General features: G+C 45.4%; 2 protein-coding genes across 2 annotated transcripts in view; both read right to left on the reverse strand.

Moving 5' to 3' along the window:
• Nucleotides 1–5270, reverse strand: part of LOC129356749 (echinoderm microtubule-associated protein-like 6) — a 9155-nt gene extending 3885 nt beyond the window's left edge. The window contains exons 1-3 of the mRNA XM_055026306.1: nucleotides 5232–5270; nucleotides 4975–5093; nucleotides 4209–4395 (exon numbers count right to left, since the gene is read on the reverse strand). Of these exons, the coding sequence (XP_054882281.1) occupies nucleotides 4209–4395; nucleotides 4975–5093; nucleotides 5232–5249 (324 nt within the window). The 5' untranslated portion in view covers nucleotides 5250–5270. The remainder of the gene's footprint in view (nucleotides 1–4208; nucleotides 4396–4974; nucleotides 5094–5231) is intronic.
• A 537-nt stretch (nucleotides 5271–5807) lies between these two features.
• On the reverse strand, nucleotides 5808–7496 carry LOC129356751 (echinoderm microtubule-associated protein-like 6). The gene is made up of 6 exons (XM_055026307.1): nucleotides 7402–7496; nucleotides 7059–7200; nucleotides 6756–6869; nucleotides 6281–6530; nucleotides 6030–6198; nucleotides 5808–5886 (listed from the first exon to the last, which is right to left on the reverse strand). Exons 1-6 carry the CDS (start codon nucleotides 7494–7496, stop codon nucleotides 5808–5810), a joined length of 849 nt encoding a protein of 282 aa, XP_054882282.1.
• Between the last annotated feature and the right edge of the window lie 2504 nt (nucleotides 7497–10000).

Here is a 10000-nt window from a genome sequence, read left to right on the forward strand (position 1 = left end):
GATGGTTAGTTTAGAGATGATAAGGCAAAAGAAACTTGATGTTGTGTTTTTACAAGAGACACATACGGATCAGGAAAATGAAGTGGAGTGGGGGCTGAGCTGGAAAGGGAAATATTTTTTGTCTCATGGGACAAGAGTATCTGCTGGTGTAGCAGTCTTATTCTCTCCAGCTTTGGACATTAATGTTATTTTCTCAGTCTGAGATAGTTCCAGGAAGGGTCCTGGTGATTAGAGTGGAAATAGAACAAACCCTTTTCTGTTTTATGAATGTTTATGCACCAAATCAAGGGGATCAAAGACTTAAAATTTTTAAGATTATTCATAGTTTTTTGCAACAGTCGAATCAAAATGAGTGTGTGGTGTTGGGGGGAGACTGGAACTGTACAACGAGTTTTTTACATGATAGAACAGGGAAGAGCCTCATCCTCCATCGTCTTCTAGATTAACTGAGATGATGGTAGAGATGGGTCTAGTTGATGCGTGGAGAACTAAACACCCCCAAGATATACAGTACACCTGGGTGAAAATGACGGATGGATAGTGTGTGGGGCTCGTTTGGATCGGTTTTATATTTTAGATACGGATAGAAATAGATTGTTAAATTGTTTTATTTCTCCGGTGGGGTTTTCTGATCATCATCTAGTTTTATCTAGATTTTTTTTGCTCGAGTAACATTAGAGCTAAATCGCATTGGCATTTTAATACGAAGTTACTTAAAGATAATCTCTTTTGTCAAAAGTTTAGTGACTTCTGGTATATTTGGAAAACGAGAAAGTTAGAATTTATGTCATTAACTGAGTGGTGGGAGGTTGGGAAGGCTCAGATAAGAGTTTTTTGCCAACAGTATACAAAATTTTCTACATCAACAATTAAAAAGTGATTCAGAAATTAGAAAACGAGATAAAAGTGTTAGAAACTGATGTGTCAAAAAATGCTGATAGTCAACTGAGGGACAAGAGGGATCAGTTAAGCTGTTTTTACATGAAAGGGCTAAAGGGGCCTTGGTTCGATCACGGTTTACTTCAGTGACAGAGATGGATGCCCCTACATCTTTCTTCTTTAATTTGGAGAGGAGTACCAGCAGGGCGAAACAGATGAATTGCCTCCAACTTGCTAATGGAGCGCTGACTGCTGATCCTTGTGCCATGAAAGAACTTGCCGTGACCTTTTACAGTGACCTTTACAAGAAGCAGACATGTGACAGAGGATCCATGGAAACTTTGCTGGATGGTCTTCCTCAACTTACTGCTACAGATCGGGAGATTCTGGATGTTGGAGTCTCGATGGAGGAACTGACGGCTGCAGTTGGTCAAATGGGTTCTGGAAAGAGTCCAGGAATAGACGGTTTACCTGCGGATTTTTATAAACATTTCTGGAGGTTGCTGGGGGAAGACTTGTGGGTGCTACAGGAGTGCGCATCAACGGGATTTTTGCCGCCATCCTGTCGGAAAGCTGTTCTGTCATTGCTTCCAAAAAAAGGAGACTTGACTTTGTTGAAGAACTGGAGGCCAGTCTCTCTCCTGTGTGTGGACTATAAGTTATTTTCTAAAGTGCTTTCCAATAGACTGAAAAATGTTCTTAAATTTCTAATACATAGAGATCAATCGTATTGTGTACCTGACAGATCAATTAAGGATAATCTTTTTCTTTTGAGAGACCTGTTTGACATTTGTAGAATATATGGAACTGATGTGGGAATAATTTCACTGGATCAGGAAAAAGCTTTTGATAGGGTGGATCATGTTTTTCTTTTTCTACATTAAGAGCGTTTGGTTTCGGTGAGGGCTTTATGTCCTTCCTGGGGTTATTATACAATGAAGCAGCTTGTGTTGTTAAAGTGGGGGGCGGTTTAAGTCGTCCTGTGAAAGTTCGAAGGGGGATTAGACAAGGTTGTCCAATATCTGGTCAACTGTACTCTATTATAGTTGAACCTTTTTTGCATAGACTTCGTTCTACTCTTAATGGTTTTGTTCTTCCAGGTTTGTCACAGGGGTCAGGTTTAATAGTCTCTGCCTATGCTGATGATATAAATATTTTTATTCGGGATCAGAATGATATTGTGAATCTTCAGTGTTGTTTGGAGCTATATGAGAAAGCTTCTTCGGCTAAAGTGAACTGGAGAAGAGTTCTGCAGTTAAAGTTGGTTTATGGGAAATAAAACTCTCCCCACATTGCCTGGGAATATGCAGTGGGTGGATCAGGGTTCAAAATTTTTGGGTGTTTTTTTAGGAACAGAGACTGCTTTGAATAGAAATTGGGAGGGTGTCATGGAGAGAGTGTGTGCCAGATTATCTAAATGGAAATGGTTGCTACCTCAGTTATCCTATAGGGGGAGAGTGTTGGTAGTCAATAACTTGGTTGCTTCGGCCCTTTGGCATAAATTGACTGTGTTGACACCGCCAGCCTCCCTTATACAAAGACTCCAAAGGACTATAGTGGACTTTTCTGGTCCGGATGCCATTGGGTGAGGGCTGCGGTTTTGTATCTACCCGTGGAAGAAGGAGGACAAGGACTCATCCACATCACGTCACGGATTGCGGCCTTCAGGCTGCAAAGCTTGCAGAAGATGCTGTATGGAGTTGGACTGCCATGGCTGGATACGGGTCGTCTTCTTCTACGGAAAGCAGGAAGGATGGGGTACGATAAACATCTCTTCTTACTGAAGCAAGGTTCGGTGGACTTGACTGGACTTACCCCTTTCTATCAATCAGTGATAAACGCATGGAAGATTCTCACGTTTGAGAGAGAGACTCAAATATCACCTGGGATGTGGCTTTTTGAAGAGCCTTTGTTTGGAAATGGTTTTCTCTCGTCTCAACTCCTCTCATCCGTTACGCTACGATCTAAGATGATAGAAGTGGGTTGTGTGAAGTTGGGACATTTATTAAAGCTGTCTGTGGACGTTTTAATGGAGAAGTTGAGCATAAGGTCTAACAGACTTGTTTCAAAGCTGAAAGAAGAGGCGTGTGCGTCCTTGCCAGAGTCTATTAGAGCGTTTGCTGTTAACAGTACTCTGTCTGACCAATGGGATGATGAATGTGAGTACAGTTTTCCTTCCCTGATCGTCTCTCCTGCGGCAGATCATTGGCAGAACGAGACAAGTTTATTGTTGTCTATCCGAGACGGCCCATTGGGGCGTTTTGGAAATTTGGAAAAGAAGGTTTTATATCATACTTGTGTGAAGGTTCTGAATTTACGCTCTCTGGCGGGAGTGAAGGTGTCGAAGTGGACTGAGTTTTTTGACTCCAGCTCTACCCCGGGAGGCTGTTGGAGGTCCCTGTACAAACCCCCTGTAGAAAAACGGGTGGGTGACCTCCAGTGGAGGATTGTGCATGGGGCCATAGCTACAAACAGGTATCTGGCGCACCTTGATCCTGGCGTCAGCGTTTCTTGTTGTTTTTGTTCTCATGACGAAACATTATTTCATTTATTTGTCGAGTGTGAGAGGTTGAAGTCTCTGTTTGTTCTTTTAAGGCAGTTGTTTGATGGTTTTGGGGAATTGTTTTCAACTTGTATTTTTATTTATGGCCCACGGTATTGAGTGAGAAAGAAGTCCATTCACATTCTCTTGAACTTTCTTTCAGGAACTGCAAAACTGGCAACATGGCTATCAAGGAGGAACAAAAAGAACAGTCAACAAACAGATGATGCTTGTGTACTATTTAAGAGATTGTTGGTTGCTCGGATTCGTGTAGAATTTGAGTTTTTTAAGTTGACAAAAGATATGGAAGGTTTTCTGTGTAAATGGGGTATTAAGAATGTGCTATGTACATTGGATGAAGAGTCTTTAGTTTTTCCTTTTATGTTGAGTTGATAATGGGTTTTTGTTAGTTTGTGTTGTGTTTTTTTTGTGATTTGACAATAGGAATGTTAAATAAAGGAATTTAAAAATCAAAAATCTCTCTGTGTCCTCTCTCTCTCTCTCTCTCTCTCTGTCTCTCTCTCTCTCTCTGTCTCTCTCTCTCTCTGTCTCTCTCTCCCTCTCTGTCTCTCTCTCTCTCTCTCTCTCTCTCTGTCTCTCTCTCTCTCTGTGTCTCTCTCTCTCTGTCTCTCTCTCCCTCTCTGTCTCTCTCTCTCTCTCTCTGTCTCTCTCTCTCTCTGTGTCTCTCTCTCTCTGTGTCTCTCTCTCTCTGTCTCTCTCTCTGTCTCTCTCTGTCTCTCTCTCTCTCTCTCTCTCTGTCTTTCTCTGTCTCTCTGTCTCTGTCCACCTGTCCCGTAGCGGCGTAGTCCTTCAGCGGATGGACGCTGAGGCTCAGGATGTCGTCGTCGTGGCCGAGGTAGAACCGCTGGCTGTGCAGCTGCCGGTTGTAGACCACGCCCACCGCGGCCACATGGTACACCACCTCACCGCTCTGGGCGTAGAACAGGTTGTTCCTGCAGTCGTAACCACGGTAACTGGACACACACACAGCAGTCTTCTCTTTAAATTCAAGATGGCCGCCGGACCCCAGTCTGGATGAAGCTGAACTCAGATGTTGAAATCAAACACGAGCACGACAGTGGAGGTGTGATGATACGGGCCGGTTCTGCTCTAGTTATTCTGAGCTGGTACAGGTCTGGACTTTGACTAGGCCATTTTAACTGCATTAATCCAAACCATCCCTTAATACACCATGTTAGTTTTAAACCTCAGAGTTACTGTTGGTTCAGCTGATTCTGGGTCCAAACCGGGTCTTCAACTGAATCTGGTTCTGGTTCAGTTTAACCTTCTGATCTCAGTGAATAAATCAAATGGATTTATTAAAATGATGGATTATAATCTGATGTTATTGATCTTCAGAATCGATCGGTTCTACTGGACTTTTAATCCAGACATTTTGAAACCTTTCAACATCAATCTGGATTTTAATCTGATGAACTTTGACTGGACCATTTTCTCTCTGAAGACAGAATGTTTGATCTGAGTTTGCGATGTGGATCAGATTTATTCCAGATTAATAATCCAGACTGCAGCCCGTCTCCATGGTGACGTACCCGTGAACAAACTGCAGGCGCAGGCCCTGGTCCGGTCCGCTCTGCCTCTTCAGGGATCCGACCTGCTGCTTCTTCTCTCTGCTCTGTTGCTGCAGCTGCGGCAGGTCCTCCTTATAGACCTGCAGCACAAACACAGCATCAGGCTGCAGTCAGTGCTGCAGCAGCTGCTTCCTGTGGATCAGCTGATGGAGCAATGAGCAGGAGGATCTGTGCAGCAGCGCTTCCTCTGCAGGTCAAAGGTCAGGTCAGAGTCTCACCTGCCGCTCGTAGTTCATCTGCGTTTCCTGCTCGATGTCCGAGTCGACTCCGGGACGTCGGAGGCGTCGCTGTCCGATTCCTCGCTGTTGGAGTCGCCGAGATTTTCTGAGCGACAAACAAAGAGACACAGATTCTTTGTGTGGTTTCACCTTTGACCTCTGTGCTCATGTCCTTATAAAGGTTGTAGTGACATCATGTTCCATTAGACTGTGCTAGTTTGGATTGGTTATCTCAGTAACTTATGGCATCATCTTGGTCAGAGATGTAAAATTATTATCTGAACTGGTTTGAATGGTAGGAGAATAAAGTAAATCCAAGGAAAATCCGTTCAAATTACGGAATATCTGAGAGAACTTGGAGTTGCTGGACATTTTTCCAGTTTTTCTGCTCTGCTCTCATATCAATCAATCAATCAAATTTTATTTGTATAGCACATTTCAGCTACAAGGCATTTCAAAGTGCTTTACATCATAAACACAAAACACAGAAACATAGAATAAAATACCAAGTGTTTTTTTTTTTTTTTTTATGAAGCTCATCGGTCGGGAGTCCCTCAAGGCCGAGTCCTGGTTCCTCTAAAACTGTCCCAGTTTCACACAGATCCAAATCTTCAGCTTCTCACCCACAATGTGTCGATTTAACTCCAACCCTGAACTAATTTAACCAACCAGCATGACCAGTATGACCAGTATGACCAGTAGCAGCTCCAGGCTCCCTCTGAAGGTTTGGGATTATTGATCCTGTTGGATCTTGAAGGAAGTGAGGACTCATCAGGTAGTTTGTCCTTGCTGTCCCACCTGCTGTGTTTGCGTCCGGCGCGCCGCCCCGCCCCGTCCTCCGGCAGGAACCTCCACTGGAAGAGGGCGTGGTCGGCTCCGCCGGTGGTCAGGACGCTCTGCAGGTCGCTGGACCAGCGGACGTTGGTGACGTGCGCCGAGTGGCCCAAGTACTTCTTGAATTTGGCTCCTGGGAGATAAACGAGAGGCAGATTGTTGAGAGCGAAGCCGCAGGCGGAGCTGCAGGCGGAGCTGCAGGCGGAGCAGCCGACCTCTCCGCAGGCAGGGGAAGCGGTAGAGCTTCACCAGGCCCAGGTCGTCCCCGGAGACCAAGACGCCGGCCGATAGGTTGGCGTCCACCGCGTTGATGGCCGTTGAGTCAGAGTATTTGGGCCAGATGCCGCTGACCTCTGACCCCAGGATGCTGCTCCAGGAGGCCCAGCGCTGACCTTTCACCTCCTCGATGTTGGTGATGGGTTTTCCCACTGCAGGAGGAAGGAAAGCAGATCTCCACAAATGTTGCTGTTGTTATAGAAATGATCAATAACCATCATCCACAGAAAGCAGACAGAAAAACAAACAGCTGAAGTTAAACTGCAGGAACCTGATCGATCAGTGAAGAAGAGAAGGATGGATCAAACTCTACAGACTCTGATCTGATTATATTTATCTGATCAGATTGGATCGGATTGATACGGATTGATCACATCAGATCAGATCAATTGCATTGATCCAATCGTCACTCACTGGCATCCGGTAGAAGAGGCGTTCTCCTGCTCCATCGTTGCTCTGCAGGATCTTCCCATCCACAGTCCAGTCCAGGTGTGTGATGAAACTGGTGGATTTGCTGCATTCTCCCACCTGGAACCAGAGTAAAGATGGCTGCCAGTCACACCTGCTGGGTTTCCTCCACTAGAAAACTTTCTACCATCTGACAAAACTGGACAGTAAACTGGATTGCATAAATTTTTATCTCCTTTAACAGTTGTCTGGTTGGTTTTAATATTTCTGGAAACACACACACATCACTTCCTGCTGATTCTTTCTGACCTTCTTGTATCTCTGGGCGACGGCGTAAACGTCCACCAGGCCATCATTAGAGCCAACAGCCAGATACGCTCCGTCTGGAGAGAACTTCATCTCATGGATCACCTCCTTCCTGTCCTTGATGTGGACGACCTCCGTCATGTCCCTGAGTGGGCGGGGCATCCAGTCAGCATCACAGGAAAAACATTAGCATGATGCTAGTAAGCACCAGCATCTGGTTAGTATCACAGGGTAAACATTAGCATACTGTTAGCATCACAGGGTAAACATCAGCGTTCAATTTGGTTCAGAGGGCCCGTTCTGGTTCAAGGAGCCGGTCCGGGCCTCAGCGCTGTGTCTGGCTCACCTGACTCTCAGCACGGTGAAGGAGCCATCCTTCATCCCCAGAGCCAGCTGGGATCCGTCCAGGCTGAACGCCACGCTGCGGACCGCCTCCTCCATGTTGCAGCGCGCGATGAGGGTGGTCGACCAGGCTCCACAACCTGACACACACACACACACACACACACACACACACACGCACCCCCCACACACACACACACACACACACACACACATGCACACGCACGCACACACACACACACACACACACACACACCCACGCGCACACACACACCCCACACACACGCCCACACACACACACACACCCCACACACACGCACACACACACGCACACGCACCCCCCCACACACACACACACACACACACCACACACACACACACACGTTTGGTCCCCACAGATAAACAGGTCCCCACATGTATGTGTAAAGTCAGGCCAAAGTCCCCACTAAGGGGGAAAAACAAGAACACACTCAGGGGGTTCTCCCCCGTTTCAGGCTAAACACAAACTGATCTGTCTTCAGATCGAAGTTGTTTCCTCCAGATCAAAGTTTACTGATAGAGCAGAGTAAATGAAATGAAATAAATTCTGTCATGCTGTAGTTTCCCTCTCCACTGTTTCTCATTTCTTATCTTTTGTTTTTATACTTTCTCCTTCACATGACCCTTCATCTGCTGGTCAACCTGAATTTCCCCTCTGAGGGACACTAGATCATACAGTTAGGGCCAGAAATATTTGGACAGTAACACAATATTTGTGAGTTGGGCTCTGCATGCCACCGCATTGGATTTGAAATGAAACCTCTACAACAGAATTCAAGTGCAGATTGTAACGTTTAATTTAAAGGGTTGAACAAAATATGTGATAGAAAATGTAGGAATTGTACACATTTGTTTACAAACACTCCACATTTTAGGAGCTCAAAGTAATTGGACATATAAACATAACCCAAACAAAAAAGTTTTTTCTCAATTTTTTTTGTGAATCCTTTGGAGGCAATCACTGCCTTAAGTCTGGAACCCATGGACATCACCAAACGCTGGTTTCCTCCTTCTTAATGCTTTGCCAGGCCTTTACAGCCGCAGCCTTCAGGTCTTGCTTGTTAGTGGGTCTTTCCGTCTGAAGTCTGGATTTGAGCAAGTGAAATGCATGCTCAATTGGGTTAAGATCTGGTGATTGACTTGGCCATTGCAGAATATTCCACCTTTTTGCTCTCGTGAACTCCTGGGTACTTTGGCTGTATGCTTGGGGTCATTATCCATCTGTACTGTGAAGCGCCGTCCGATCAACTTTGCAGCATTTGGCTGAATCTGGGCTGACAGTATATCCCGGTACACTTCAGAATTCATCCGGCTACTCTTGTCTGCTGTTATGTCATCAATAAACACAAGACCCAGTGCCATTGAAAGCCATGCATGCCCATGCCATCACGTTGCCTCCACCATGTTTTACAGAGGATGTGGTGTGCCTTGGATCATGTGCCGTTCCCTTTATTCTCCAAACTTTTTTCTTCCCATCATTCTGGTACAGGTTGATCTTTGTCTCATCTGTCCATAGAATACTTTTCCAGAACTGGGCTGGCTTCTTGAGGTGATTTTGGGCAAATTTAACTCTGGCCTGTCTATTTTTGGAATTGATGAATGGTTTGCATCTACATGTGAACCCTTTGTATTTGCTTTCATGGAGTCTTCTCTTTACTGTTGACTTAGAGACAGATACACCTACTTCTCTGAGAGTGTTCTGGACCTCAGTTAATGTTGTGAACGGGTTCTTCTTCACCAAAGAAAGTATGCGGCGATCATCCACCACTGTTGTCTTCCGTGGACGCCCAGGCCTTTTTGAGTTCCCAAGCTCACCAGTCAATTCCTTTTCCCTCAGAATGTACCAGACTGTTGATTTTGCTACTCCAAGCATGTCTGCTATCTCTCTGATGGATTTTTTCCTTTTTTTCAGCCTCAGGATGTTCTGCTTCACCTCAATTGAGAGCTCCTTTGACCGCATATTGTCTGGTCACAGCAACAGCTTCCAAATGCAAAACCACACACCTGGAAACAACCCCAGACCTTTTAACTACTTACTTGATTACAGGTTAACGAGGGAAAGGCCTTTTGAGTTACTTGCAGCCTTTAGAGTCCATTGTCCAATTACTTTTGGTCCCTTGAAAAAGAGGAGGCTCTGCATTACAGAGCTATGATTCCTAAACCCTTTCTCCGATTTGGATGTGGAAACTCTCATATTGCAGCTGGGAGTGTGCACTTTCAGCCCATATTATATATAAATTGTATTTCTGAACATATTTTTGTCAACAGCTAAAATAACAAAACCTGTGTCACTGTCCAAATATTTCTGGCCCTAACTGTATTTCTATTATAACTATTCTGACTCTGCCCCAGTGCAGTACTGGTGTTACTGGGCGGCTCCCAGTGTGACACGGTTTCCCAGCTCCCACCTGACGGATCGGTCGTCGCTGCCGGTTACAGCCAGAGGTTTTTTGGGATGAACGTCCAGAGCCCAGAGTTCGCCCTCGCTGTGACCCTGCATGATGAGCAGCGGCTTGTCGCGCTCCCGCACCATCACCTGCTCACCAGATGAACACATGAACATA

Source organism: Poeciliopsis prolifica, unplaced genomic scaffold, assembly GCF_027474105.1.
Source record: "Poeciliopsis prolifica strain line A6 unplaced genomic scaffold, Auburn_PproV2 SCAFFOLD190, whole genome shotgun sequence".
NCBI classification, from domain to species: Eukaryota; Metazoa; Chordata; class Actinopteri; order Cyprinodontiformes; family Poeciliidae; genus Poeciliopsis; species Poeciliopsis prolifica.

Coding starts and splice junctions, on each gene's coding strand:
- LOC129356751 (XM_055026307.1), bottom strand. CDS start 7,496: ATGGAGGAGGCGGTCCGCAGCGTGGCGTTCAGCCTGGACGGATCCCAG. Junction 6,870..7,058: donor TCGCCCAGAGATACAAGAAG/GTCAGAAAGAAT, acceptor CTCTGGTTCCAG/GTGGGAGAATGCAGCAAATC. Junction 6,531..6,755: donor GCCTCTTCTACCGGATGCCA/GTGAGTGACGAT, acceptor CTATAACAACAG/CAACATTTGTGGAGATCTGC.